Source organism: Ictidomys tridecemlineatus, chromosome 8, assembly GCF_052094955.1.
Source record: "Ictidomys tridecemlineatus isolate mIctTri1 chromosome 8, mIctTri1.hap1, whole genome shotgun sequence".
In the NCBI taxonomy this organism is placed as follows: Eukaryota; Metazoa; Chordata; class Mammalia; order Rodentia; family Sciuridae; genus Ictidomys; species Ictidomys tridecemlineatus.
The window spans coordinates 76,335,487-76,350,290 of record NC_135484.1 but is presented as its reverse complement, the minus strand read 5'-3'; the positions used below and the strand labels follow the sequence as shown (position 1 = coordinate 76,350,290).

The 14,804-nt window shown below is 32.5% G+C and overlaps 1 protein-coding gene and 1 pseudogene across 10 annotated transcripts in view; one reads left to right on the top strand and one right to left on the bottom strand.

Moving 5' to 3' along the window:
* Nucleotides 1-14,804, top strand: part of Dop1a (DOP1 leucine zipper like protein A) — a 105,022-nt gene that overhangs the window by 37,706 nt on the left and 52,512 nt on the right. For 8 of the 10 annotated variants that reach the window (XM_078019672.1, XM_078019669.1, XM_078019673.1 and 5 more), the window contains exons 4-9: nucleotides 1,476-1,646; nucleotides 3,831-4,024; nucleotides 5,165-5,259; nucleotides 11,339-11,438; nucleotides 12,105-12,214; nucleotides 13,106-13,214. In XM_078019672.1, coding sequence (XP_077875798.1) covers nucleotides 1,476-1,646; nucleotides 3,831-4,024; nucleotides 5,165-5,259; nucleotides 11,339-11,438; nucleotides 12,105-12,214; nucleotides 13,106-13,214 — 779 coding nt within the window. The remainder of the gene's footprint in view (nucleotides 1-1,475; nucleotides 1,647-3,830; nucleotides 4,025-5,164; nucleotides 5,260-11,338; nucleotides 11,439-12,104; nucleotides 12,215-13,105; nucleotides 13,215-14,804) is intronic. The other 2 variants (XM_078019671.1, XM_078019668.1) reach the window with 1 other exon arrangement.
* LOC101974659 (nucleophosmin pseudogene) lies at nucleotides 13,812-14,688 on the bottom strand (annotated as a pseudogene).

Sequence of the window (14,804 nt, the reverse complement as noted above, 5' to 3'; positions counted from 1 at the left end):
TTGAAATAAAAAGGAAAACCAAATTTATATCAGAGCATCACATGTAGAACTGTCATGATTTAAGACACAGAGGTGATAAGTTGGAAGAAATGCATGAATACATACACACATGTATATATCTCTCCTCCCTTAAAAGTTGATATAGCTTGGCAGCTTTAATCCAGGAGGTAGTTAAAATAAAGGTTTTGGAGTTTGGTTGTTGCTGTTATTTATTCCCTTCTTAGAATCATGCGGAAATATTTGAGTACAAAGTGTTGAAAAGCAAAGATTTTGGTGGAAGAAGATAGAAATTACAGGAAAGAAAAAGGAAAATGAATGAGGCTGGTCCCTGGCAAATTAAAAATAATGGGCCCTGGGGCACATAAAAGAAAGTAGTCTCAAAGGCTGACTGTAATTTTATGTGACTACATCTTTAGGTCAATCTGTATCTAAAATTGGAGGCAGAAATGTAAAGAGTTGAAGATTATTTCTATTTTGTATATAAACTAGAAGTAAGAGAGTCATAATTCAGTTGTTAAGTGCCTCCTAAGTGCAGGACATGGTACTGAGGACTTGAATACAGAAATAAAAAAAAATCATGATATTTCTGTGGGTTTCTGATATTTACAGTCTTTTAAAGAAGACACATGAAACAATTTAAAGCAATAAATGTTCTAATAAGATAATATTAAGTACAATGGAAACTTAAATTAGGGAACCTAACCTAGTCTAATTAAGAGGCAGTATCCTTAAGAAAATGACATAGGCTGGACTTGAACAACCCAGACATACAGAAAGGATATAAGTAAAGAAATCAGTGAGGAATCATCCAGTATAGCTGGAGTAGAGGGTGCGAGGGACAAAATTGGTGAGTGTACATGAGGTGTACAGAAGCATGCAGTGGCCGAATCTTAAGATAAGGCCACGCTGCCAACAGGAATGTGGCAATAGGAAACTAATGAAATTTCAACTGAGACCAACAATTTCATTAAGATGATAAAATAATGGTGGTCTCTTCTAGGTACGTGTCTGGTAGAGATAAAGAGAATTTATTATATTCAAAAAAATATCAAGGAGTGTGATATGGAGAGAAAACCTGATGATTGATTCTTGGAGTGGAAGACTTTTTTTTTTTTTAAAGGGTCTAGAGTGAGCCAGATAGATGGTGATAACAGTATTTTGAAATGGCAGTATTATAGTAAGAAACTGGTTTTAGTGAAAAGGGGAGAATTCTGTTTGGGAATTATGAAATATGTGGATTTCATCAAACAGCTAAGTTGCTCCTGGGTTCTTCAGTATGAAGCTCAGGTGAGAAAACTGGTTTAGTTTAATATATGTAGAAGTCTTCAATTTACAGTATCATTTTAAAGCAGCCAGTATATTTACTATTTCTTCAAAACATAAAAGATTTATATAGAGTTATAATTACAAATGAACTGATATTTTGTGATTATTTTACTTTTTCCCCTTCCCCCTTTTGTTGTTGTTTTAAATAGTTCTGGATTATTTCCTCTTCTTGCAAATGCTGCCATGTCTGTGAAACCAACTTTGCTCAGTTTATATGAGATATATTACTTGCCTTTGGGTAAAACACTGAAGCCTGGTCTACAAGGGTTGCTAACTGGTATTCTCCCTGGCTTAGAAGAAGGATCAGAGTACTATGAGAGGTAAACTGGTATTTGGTACAACTATGTAATCTACATCATGCATTTGTCAGCAAGCATCCATACATATGTTTTAACATCATAAAAATTAATTGTATGTCTTACTTCTAGATATTTCAGTATATTACATTAAGATTTCTATATCACATTAAGATTTCTATAGCAATAAAATTATTATATCTATAACATACTGAAAGTATAGCTCTATGGTATAAGTACAGATGTAGGAGATAGATGGACTGGGTTTAAATCTTGCCTGTATACATGCCTAATGAGCTTAGGAAAGCTTTTAAAATAGTTTCTTCATCTATCAAACTTATTCATCTATCTAATATTTATTTCATTGTGTTATTATAATAATGAAATCACTTAGTCCAGTGCCTTGCACATATAACTTATTCAAAAAATTGTGATTCATAGTTAGTATTCTTTTTCTCTTATTTCTGTGATTCAAAATTTAAAATAAGAAGATATTTATCAAGAGTGGTTGTTTTTGTTTTGGGTACTACAGGTTTAACCTGGGAATGCTTTACTAATGAATTACACCCAGTTCTTTTTAATTTTTTCTTTTTGAGACAGGATCTCTCTAGGTTGCTTAGGGCCTCACTAAATTTCCCAGGCTGACCTAAAATTTGGTGATTCTCCTGCCCCAACCTTCTGAGTCGCTTGTATTACAGACATGTGCCACTTTGCCCAGCTAACAGAACATTTCAATTAATGAAAAGAGTGGAAAACTGGTCCTAAAGTTTTATGGTCCAAAACTATACCAAAAGTTTTAAAATTGGTAATGGAAAAAAATAGCCTTAATATCAAGTATAGTGCTATTTTACTAGGTATTGACATGATACTCTTTGATATTTTAGCTTTTCAAAGAAAACAATTTGATTTATTTTAGAACTTATTATAAATTTTTGATAGCTAATAGTTGTAGACAATGAATAACAACATAAAGTATCTTTACTATTTCATCACTGATATTCTTACCAAATAAACTCAGTTAGGCAGGAGAAATTGAAAATGCCAAATTTACTTTGAGTGTACTTGATTATTTAAAATTTAAATAATTTATTCATGTGCACTGACCAGTTATTTTGTTGTATTTTATGTACTCCCATAATATAGTAAGAATCTAACCCTGAAAACATTGGATTACCTTGTAGGCTACTTTGAAAAAAATAATTTTATTCTCACAGGTTATTATTTTCTTTAAATTTAATTTAAATTTAACTAGTTTTGCTTATAATTTTAGAAATTTAATATGGAATTATTTCCTTTAGTTTATAAATCAGTTTTGTTTCTAATTATAATATTCTCCGGTTTGTAAACCAGGTACAATAGCACACACCTGTAATCCCACCTACTCAGGAGGCTGAGGCAAAACAATCACAAGGTCAAAGCCAAACTGGGAAATTTAGTGATACCATGTCTCAAAATTTTAAAAAGGGCTGCAGATTTAGCTCAGTGGTTTAGCATCCCTGTATTTAATCCCAGGTACCTGAAAAAAAAAAAAAAGAAGAAGAAGAAGAAGAAAGAAAGGAAAAAGGGGGACTCATAGGTGCATTACTATTTTAATACTTAGATAAATTGGGACCAAAAGAGATTACAGTGTTATCTCTTGATTTGACAATACTTTAATAGTCTTTATGTATTACATGGTTTATCTTACATTAAAAACAAGTAATTAAACAAGTAATTAATCTTTATGCAGTTCTTAAAGCACTAAAGCACCTTTGATTTCATAGGTCTGATTCATTAAAGCTATCATGAACTATATAGTATGTGATTTAAAAAAAAAGACATTTGAAAATGTCTTAAGATTTTGTAGGACAATAAAAGATATGTTCTACCTTGGTTTAATATTAACTAAAATGTGTATATGGTATTTTATTAGAGTAATTTAACAACCTAATGACATTAAATAGACTTGTGGTAGTGTTTTTATTCTTCTTATTTTACAAATGAGAAGACTGAACTAAAGAAAGATTAAGTAAATAGTGGAGCCATGGCTTAAACTAGTCCTCTAATTCTGAAGAATATTATTCTTCCTGTTTATCACACATGTTTCCAGAGTGGAGAATATGAGTACAGCATAGATGCTTTCATACATTTTTGGAAGAAAATAATTGATATCCTTTAATGTGACATTAAATATTTCCTTTCTTACACCACTTTATTTTGTTACTTAAGAACAAACACATTGTTGGAAAAGGTTGCCGCTGCCGTAGACCAGTCAGCGTTCTACAGTGCTCTTTGGGGTAGCCTTCTCACCAGTCCTGCTGTTCGTTTACCTGGAATTACCTATGTGCTCGCCCATTTGAATAGGAAGCTTTCTATGGAAGATCAACTTTATATAATTGGTAGCGATATTGAGCTAATGGTAGGTCTAATATTGTGGTTGCTCGTTTCACAACTTTTTTTTTTTTTTGAGCCAGGCACTATTCAACATGGATGTTGAGGATTATTCAATGAATAAAATTTCTATTTTTTCACAGAGCTTACATATTTTTACCAAAAAAACCCCTAAAGATCAAAATTATCAATAATTATTGATCTTAAGAAGCTTAATATTTTCATGAGTAAGAATTGTTATTTGTGTCTGTTATATCTATTATCTGTTATTCAGGAAATTAATGGGTACTATTATTACTATCTTACTAACTGATCCAACTACTATTAACATAGTTACATTTATTATATTCCAAGATGAGCCTTTTCTTCAATCCTTATAAGAAAACATGAATTTTATATAAAGTAACATAGACAGATTCTGCATGGGATTTGAGTGACAGATGTAGTACTAAAGCAGACATTGTAAGATAGTAGAAAAGAATCACATTGAATGTTTATTTATACTTTTTAATTTCAAGATTAAAGTGTGATTTACGTTCACTGAAGTTAATCCTTCTGTATGAACAGTTGTATGAATTTTGACAAACACATAAAATAATGTAACTTCTGCTACAATCAAGATACAGAATACTACGTCATCTCCAAAAGTTTTATGCCCTTTTTAGTTGGTCCCCTCCTTCTATACCAGGCCCTTGCAAACACTGTTCTGTTTTCTGTTTCTATAGTTTTGCTTTTTCCAGAGTGCTATATAAATGAAATCATGCTATGTTTAGCCTTCAAGTATTGTTTTCCACTTTTCTTAACATTTGAGTTCATCCATGCTTTTGTATATATCACTGATTTGCTACATATTCTTCCATTGTAAGATGGTACCACAATTTGATTAATGGACATTTAACTTGGAGCCCATTTGGGGCAAATATTAATAAAGCTACAATAAACGTTTGCATACAGATATTTGTATAGACATATGTTAGAGATTGCTTGGTGAAGTTACTAGAAAACCCCACAGGTTATATAATACTAATACTGTAAACATTTGTTTGTAACCTCTTTGATCTTCAGAAGCATACTTTTATGTATTAGAGAAAATGAAGAATTGTTACATTTTTTATGGCAAATTTCCCAGCATAACAGACAAAAGGTGATAAAGATTCTTTTATTTCAGGTAGAAGCAGTAAGTACTTCGGTGCAGGACTCAAGTGTACTTGTACAGAGAAGCACACTGGACCTCATACTCTTCTGTTTTCCATTCCACATGAGTCAGGTAAAACATTGCTACTATCAATACAAGGCATTCATAGAAAATCAGATCCATGATGAATGGTTATTTTTTAAAGGTATTATGGTAGAGTGTTTTGTTTTATAAATCAGCATGTGCATAAAAAAATAGGTTCCTTTATTTATTTATTTACTTATTCATTCATACATATGTATATCTGTACCAGGGGTTAAACCCAGGGATGCTTAACCACTGAGCCACATTCCTAACCTGTTTTTTTGTTTTTTTGTTTATTTTGTGTTTTTTTTTTTTTTTTTTAATTTTGAGACAGGATCTCACTAAGCTGCTTAGAGACTGTAAGTTGCTGAGACTGGCTTTGAATCTGGATCCTCCTGTCTCAGCATCCTAAGGCGCTAGGATAATTGGCACATGCCACCACCCTTGCTACAAGTCCATTTTTAGGAGTGAAAATTTGTGCAAATTTTGAAGAAAAATAGATTTTCTGATTTGATAGAATATGGTAATTGAATTTGAATACTTCAAAGTTCTATAAAAAGCAAGAGGGTAGAGAGAGAGATGCGGGGGAGGGGAGGAGAGGGAGGATAGGAAAGGGATAGGAAAGGCAGCAGAATACAACAGACACTAGTATGGCAGTATGTATAAACGTGACTGTATAACCAATGTGATCCTACAATCTGTACACGTGGTAAAAATAAGAATTTATACCCCATTTGAATCAAATGTATGATATGTGATATGTCAAGATCATTGTAATGTTTTGAGCAACCAATTAAAAAAAAAAAAGCAAGAGGGGCTCATTGTTAACTCAAAGCCAATACTCTGACCCAGGCTTTTATCTATCCAATATCAGTCTGTCTGATGTTGCTTTATCTTGCTCTGGTGATTTGAGGATTCATACCGGAACCATAGAAGAGTTGGGTATAATTTGAGAGACAAGTATTTAGTCACTGTGATATCTGCTAATAATTTTATTTCAAATCAGAGTAACTGACTTGTCAAATCATAACAAAGTATTTCCATTACTGGAGCTTAATTTAATCTGTCTTTATTTTGAAAGAAATTATCTAAATATTTTTTTAAAATTTTTAACTTTGATGAGTGATTTAGAGCACCAGAATGTAAACATTCAGAGTAGAGGAAATATATACTTAAACGAAGCAATAAGATACAGAGAATTTCTACCTTGAAAAAGTAAGCTTATTTCTAAAAAGGAATTATCAGAAAAGACTATTGTGATTTTCATAATGACCATTGGCTAATTTTTCTGTGTTATTTTACTCAATTTTTTCTTTATCATTCTACTTGTTTTTGTTACTTTATTATTATTTATTCAAATTAAGTAATAATTGAAGACTTACACTTCATTGTCTATGTTGTCACTAATTGGGAAATAAACCACCTCTAGTTTCTGTTTTGAAACTCACCCCTTAACCAGGAGCCTTTATTCTGCCCTTGAGCTTTTCACAAAAACCCCTATTAGAAAATTTCAGTATACTCTAAACCTGCCCATGCTCTAGTATAGGTGTGGACAAATAGTCCACTAGGTAAGAGTGAATTTTTAATTTTTTTTAAAGCTTTTAAATAAGGAGGGAGGTGATTTTTTTTTGAGGAGGAGGAGGAGAGATCAGGAGAGTAGATAAAGGAGAATGAAGGAAGGAAATGTGCATATATGAATATACCACATATATGCAATGTGCATATATGAATATACCACAGTGAACATCACCAGTATATATACATCCACAAGACATTAACAAAAAAATTAAGTAAATAGCAGAAATATCAGTAGAGGGAAAGAAAATAGGTGGTAGGGGGCAAGGGAAAGGGGAAATATTGGGGAATTGAATTAGAACAAATCATATTCCATGCTTTTATGATTATGTCAGAATAAATCCTATTGTTATGTGTAACTAAAAATAACCAATCAAAGTTGAAATTGAAAAAATATCTTGTAAAAGAAAACAAATAATACCCCCAAAATATATGTGGTCCAAAAACCTAAAACATACATTACTATCTGGCTCTTTATCAAAAAAATTTGTTGACCTGTGCTCTTGAATTTTCTTCCCTTCTAAATGGTCAATATTAATAATCTCTCAGTTGATGGGTTCCTCAACATGATCTGAGGAATTAAGTCTTGGTAGACTTAAATTGGTAAGAATTTAATTTATAACCTCACTAGATCAGTGATTCTAAATCTTTTCAGCTTGTACTTCCTTTACTACTTTATTATTTTACCATCTTTGTGCTCCTACTAGCCAAGATTTTCTCAAACCTTACCTTCTACATTTTTTTACATACAAAACGTAGTTATGTTGAATATGATTTTTTTAAAGTACACACCTAGTTCTAATATTCTTTTCCCCATTACTGGACCCAATTCTGATACTCTTACCCCTGTTGCTATACCAAATATTAGTCTACCTGAGTCATCCTGTTTTCCTACTCTACCTGTTTTCGTATCTTGCATATAATAGACTTTTACCAAGTATTAATTATTATTGTATCTTAATAGAGCCTGTATTTCTTTATCCCAAAAGTATGATAGATATTATATTACAACTAGACTATTAGACTTGAGCTTGTTTCATGAAATGCTGACTTGACTCTCTAGTATATACACCTTTGAAATTATAATAGTTTTTTATATATATATTACGAGTGTGTGGTAATGTCAGTAGTAATCAGAAATTACTTCTTGGCTGGGTGTATAGCTCAGTGGTAGATGTACAGGACCCTGGGTTCAATCTCAAGAACCACCCTCCCAAATAAAAGACTTCTTATACCTTATGTATTTGTTGACAACATTATATATATTATGTATAACATTTCAAAATATGTATACATTATAGGATGTCTAAAGCAAAGTAATTCATGAATTTATTAGTTCATATCCTTAACATTATCTGTATTGAGACCGTTTAAAGTCTTAGTGATTTTGAAAAATGATACATTGTTATTCAATTTTCAAAAATATAATACATTGTTACTAACTGTAGTAACCATGTCCTACAGTAGTTTTCTTGAGCTTTTTCCTCCAGTCTAACTGAAATTTTGTATCCTTTGAAAACATCTACTACTTCTTGCTTTGTTAAGAGTGGTTTTTTTTTCCCCCAAATAAGATTGGGAAATGTACTTTTAAAAAATTTTGTGAGAATATCCATAAACCACATATCTGATATTGAATAGACAAATCATCAGTTCTCAAATGCTTTGATTACAGTACCCCATTATACTAAAAAAAAAAATATTGAGGATTCTAAATATCTTTTGCTTATATATGCTAGAACTATCTGTATTTATGTTAAAAATTAAAACTGGCAAATTAAAAATATTCATTAACTTATTTTAAAATAGCAATAACAATGTTATTATATTAGCATAACAGTTTTTTAAAGTATGTTCCCACATATAAAAAAAAAACTTAATGGGAAGCATTGTTTCATATTTGTTGCCAGTTTCTTTAATATCTGGCCTAAAAGCACAAAGCAGAAAGTTTATACCTGCTTCTGTGATATAAATTCCTTTGTTTGAAGTATACGAAGAAAAATCTGCTCTCACATTGATATGTAGTTAGAAAAGCAAGGAGTAGCCAGGCACAATGGCATATGCCCAGTGGTTCAGGAGGCTGAGGCAGGAGAATCACAGGTTTAAAGCCAGCCTCAACAACTTATTGAGACCCTGTCTCTAAATTTTTTTAAAAGGCTGGGGATATTGCTCAGTGATTAAATGCCCTGGGTTCAATGCCCAGTACCAAAAAGAAAAAAGAAAAAAAAAAAAAAAAAACAAGGAGTACTTCAATAGTATCCTTTTAAAGTTGCATATTCTTTGATATTACACCAAAATTTGAGAAACTATAGCTTTTAAAAATTATTGCAAATGGAGTCAAAAACTATCAATTAACTTTACAAATTCTGGTTTTTGTTGTTGTTTGTTTATTTGTTTGTTTGTTTGTTTGTTTTGGTACCAAGGATTGAACTCAGGGATACTTAACCACTAAGGCACATCCATCCCTAGCCCTTTTTATTTTTTTTATTTTGAGATAGGATCTCACTAAGTTGTTAGGGCCTCACCAAGTTGCTGAGACTGGCTTTGAACTTGCAATCCTCCTGCTTCAGCCTCCCAAGCATCAGGGATTACAAACATGTGCCGCCACACATGCCAACATACTCTGTTTCATTGAAATTCACTTGTCTATCTTGCACTTTCATTGGAACATTTACTCATATATCTGTTTGTAACATCATGATTGCTTATTTAGAAAATCCTAGTTTACAGAATTATTCAGACATTCCAAATGTGGACATATTTCATTATATAATATCAATTATACTTATTGTTGTTACTATTAATCTTGTCAGTAGACATTTTAGGTATTGTGAAACTTTTGAGCCCAATAATGGAAAGCTTTCAAACCACTTCATTTCAAAACAATACAATTTAAACATAAATACAAGTCTTATAAAATTCTGAGTTTTCTCATATAATCTCAAATTTTATTGTTTGTAACTTAATTATTTTCCATGAAGTGACTGTATCACTTTTGAAAAATGACTGCCAAATGACAAATTCTAAATACTCATCATGTGTAGGTTAGTCATTCTTTCAGTTAAAAATGGTATTCTGTGAAAAAGTTGGTAGTTTAGTTCACAATACTTAGTTTCACAAAGCTTGTCCTTGAGACAAGTATCATACTTAAGTGCTTTATGTGTATTTCACATTTCATTAAACATAATATTAAAAGATATCCTCAAGGGTCAATATTTAATGAAACAAATATTTGCTGTTTCATTAACAACATTCTTAAAGAATTATTAAAATGGCTTTTGCATGTTTATACATGCATGCTGGGGCCTTGATGATGGTAATGATGTTCACCATTGAGCTACACAATGAGCCTACTTTGCTGTTTTTGTTTTTGACTTTACTCTAAGAATATGACAATAAACATATGATGATTACAAGTTGGGTGAATGATACTGTACTTTTTTTTTATACTAAGAGTGCCAGTTGTTTAACCTACTTATTGCGTGATCAGGGCAAATGTCCACACCAAAAGCAAAAAAAAAGCAAGTCACATCTTGATGTTGTTCTAAGTATGTGTAGCTTCATTGATTATGTATGAATATAAATACCTCATTGGTTTACTGAAATGAAATAGTCTTAGAGATTCCCAAGGGCCCAGGGATACTTTGAAAGTTACATAGATCATTTGATGATTTGTTTTCAAAGGAGTAACACTAACTGTTAATGATATATATTCTGTAACATCTCAGTTATTTCCAGTTCAGTAAGCATGGGATAGGAAACAATTCACTGGTCTATGCATCAGTGACACTAACCAGACATTTGAATTTGGCTAAGCACTTGGCCCCTGGGAAGCTCCAATCCTTGATTTATAGAGTGAATGTTATACTAGCCAATTTCTAAATTACCTTCTAATTCAAAGATTCTCTTCTAAAGTAATTATATAGTAATATTCAAAAAATTAACAGCAAAGTCATTATATGACTTCCATATTTTTTTCAACTTTTTACTCTTTTGGTTGAAGTCACATCTCCTTTCATCATTTTTTTATGGCTCTGGGAAAGAGGGATAAAAATTATTTAAAATCTGGGAAAAATGAAAAAATATTAAATTGGTTAAACCTTGATGATTGGTTGCAAAGAAGGTTCATTATATTGTTTTCTGTATTTTTGTATGTTTGAAATATTACTAGTAGAATTTTTGAAAAGAAGAAATAAAGATCTTAGAATTGATGAAGGCAGTGACGTTCTAAGGAGTTAGTTGACTGACACTAATTGGCATGTGATTTTCTTGTCAGTCTCCCATCTTGCTTTATTTCCCCTGTTTTGTGTTAGATTTTGCTAATTTTCCATTGTGATTTCAGTTAAAAAATTAAACAATGATGCTTCCTAAATTTCTTCCTTTTTTCTAATCTGTAAAATGGAAGTAACAATTCCTGTGTTTGAAAGACCAAATGAAATAATGTTATATGAGAATACTTTGTACACTCTAATGCTCAGAACATTTTTTTAAGGAAGAAAAACAGTGATATACTTCTATATATGATTAAATACAACCACATTTCAAACTTTTTCAGGCTACTCGACCAGATATGATCAGGATCTTGTCAGCAGCCCTTCATGTAGTACTAAGGAGGGATATGTCCCTGAACAGAAGACTTTATGCATGGCTTCTTGGTACGTATTTGGTGCTTGTGGTCATATTTGGGGAAAGGTGAAGGGAGAGTTGCCATTTATAAGTATTATTAAATTGTATATATGTCCCAAGTGAAAAAAACTACAACTTTTTCTTGTAAGTGCACAAAAAAAGAACTATCATTGGTGTATTATATAAAGAAATTTCAGCAGCTTCTTAGTCAAAGAGGCTATTTGAATCCATAATCAATATGATAACAAAATTTTTAAAATGTTCAAGTCATTAAAGGACTAGTAAATACCAATATCTCACATATGGTACAGGTCTCCCAATCAGGCAATAAAACATACTCTTTGATCTTCTACACTTTCTGTGAATTTTTGGCCTGTCCACACAACTTACTGCTAGAAATGAGAGCCTATAATTTTAATTATATTAGATATTGTGAGTCTTCAGTTATTTCAATCTCAGTAAAAATTTTTTTGGGGGGTGGACAGGATAATTCTGGAAGAATATTATCAAATTTATATATTGAATTGGTTTTCCTTTATTAAACTATCTAAAATGATCTCTCTTGCTGACATTGAATGGGCTACTAATTGGTAAGTGCTTAGTGCTGTTTTTGAGATATTTGCTGTTTTGGTGTTTAGTAAGCAACAGTTTTGAGAATTTCATTTTAATTCATTTTGTGATTTATTTTCATGGAGGTTTTGATAACAACGGTGCTATCATAGGACCCAGAAGCACAAGACACAGTAATCCTGAAGAACATGCCACTTACTATTTCACTACCTTTTCAAAAGAATTGTTGGTCCAGGTAATAAGTGCTTTCATTGTTCTTTGCTTACTCAATAACCACTAAAGTTACTAAAAAAAAAAAAATCAGACAAATCTTGCTTAATTGAATACATAGTTGAAGGGGCAGAGACAAGACTCAGAAACTTCCTATGAATAATCTAATAGACTATAATGAGACTATAATGAGATACTGCTACAATAAAATCAGTAATCATAAGCTAGACTGTCATATAAGGCCAAAGGTTTTTTGTCTCCTTATTTTGTTGTTTTCATAACTTTTAAAAGATAGTTGCATCCTCTCACATTTCTGCCTCTGAAAGTTGGAGCTTTTCCAAAAGTAGGCTAAGACCTGTATTATTTTCTAAAAAGCCCCAGGAAATTTGGGCTGTAACAGGAATCTAAATGTGGCAAAATTGCCACTATAATGGAAAGTTAAAATGATTCATAGATTTGTTTCATATTAACTTTATTTAAGTTTTATGTGTTAGAGATATCTCAAACTGAGAAAATTCATGATATCTGAAGCATTTTAATGAGGTTATATGCTGAGTTTTGAGTCACTAATTGCAAAATAATTGTGTAACAGCAGATAATGCCATGATGACAGGGCCTAGTTTGGAGATCATGATCTTAAAAAGAAACATTTTATTGGGAGGGCAAACACTCAACTCATGAATATGTCTTTCTTGATTATCTTTGATTCTTTTACTTTTTTTCCTAGAGAAAATGTAACCACTATTTTCTTCTCTCCAGAGAGATGAAAATAGTATTTTTCTTCCTTTCAGAGGAAGAAGGTATCACAAAAGCAGGAAGATATATAAATCTCCATTGCATGTGGTTATATTTTAAAATATTTTTTCTTTAAAAATTTTCTGTTACTAAATGACTAGTGTACTTTTCTGTTTTAAAGGCAATGGTGGGAATCTTACAAGTGAATGGATTTGGAGAAGAGAGCACTCTAATGCAGGATCTAAAACCTTTTCGTATTTTAATCAGTTTGCTGGACAAACCTGAGCTAGGTAATATATACTGCTGTTTAAACATGACATGTGGTAGTTTTATATTGCTTCATAATAAAATTAAGACAAAGTCATTAGGAAAATTACTATATTTGTTTTTATTTTTTTATTTTGAGATAGAGTCTCACTAAGTTGATTAGGGCCTTACTAAGTTGCTAAGACTGTCTTTGAACTTATGGTCCTCCTGCCTTAGCCTCCTGAGTCTCTGGGATTACAAGCATGTGCCACCACACCCCACAGGAAAATTGCAGTATTTTGAGGTGGCTTTTAAATACAAGTTCTCAAATTTTTTTTTTCTAAAGTTCACTCTTCTTTTTTTTTTTTTTGATTCATTCAAATATTTATTGAGCAGCTAAGGAGATACAAAGGTGATTAAAACATGGTCCAAGAGAAGATGAGGCATATGCACAAGAGAGAGCAATATATAAGGTTCAACTGAATTCACAGCAGTCAAAAGTGCTTTAGGAAATCAAGAGAGATTGCTTCCAGCCTGCAAGTGGGGGTGGGTGGCAAATCAGGAAAGGGGATTGAGATTAAAATAGAAGACTTCAGCCTAGATTATTGATGATACTCAGTATGGACTATATTTGTCTCTCCTTTTCCTTTCTCCCCATCTTTGGGCTTAATTTACCAGTAGTGCCCAGGGCTGTTCAATGTGCTTTTTCTATACTTGCTTGCATTTTTGCTTTAATGTCTTCTACAGAACTAGGTCCTTTTGGTGTTTTAGGAGTTTTTTCCTTTTTTTTGAAGGATTCTTGACCTTTTGATCTTGGTGTTGTTGGTTTTGAGTCTTTTCCATTCTGGTTCGATTTTTGTGCATTTTTGGCTGGAGTATCTCGTATAGATTTCTTCACTGGAGCTTTTTCGTCAGTTTCCTCATCATCTTCATCATCATCGACATCTTCATCAGCAGCAAGTTTTACTTTTTTCTGGGGAACCTTGCTACCACCTCCAGGGGCAGATCGCTTTCCAGATACACTTAAGAGTTTCACATCCTCCTCCTCTTCATCTTCTGACTCTGCATCTTCCTCCACAGCTACTAAGTGCTGGCCACTAATATGCACAGGCCCTGAACCGCACTTCAACCTTAAGACCACAGGTGGTGTGATTTCAAAGCCCCCAAGGGAAACCGTTGGCTGTACTGACATTTTCAATGTTGCCAGTGTTACTTTAATTGGACTGCCTTCATAATTCATTGCCTCTGCTTCAACAATGTGTAATTCATCCTTTGCACCAGCCCCTAAACTTAATGATAACTTGTGCTCATTTTCATCATTATCCACCTTAAAGTGATAATCTTTGTCAGCTTTTAGCCCACAACCGAAAAGGTAGTTCTGGGGCCTCAGGGGGCTCATGTCCATATCCATCGAATCTTCCATGGGGTGGTAGCACGCACTTAGGTGGGAGAGAAGGCGGACGGAAAATGGGTGGCTGCTCTAAAGAGACGCGCAGGACGGAATCACGCCAAGGCTAAAGTTCAGTCTTCAAAGTTAAGAGATTACAAGTATGCATACAGCCTGTATATTATCATCAGACCTAGTACTTTTTGCTGCATATGTAGCAGAAGAGTCATGATTTCAAGATGTTTTA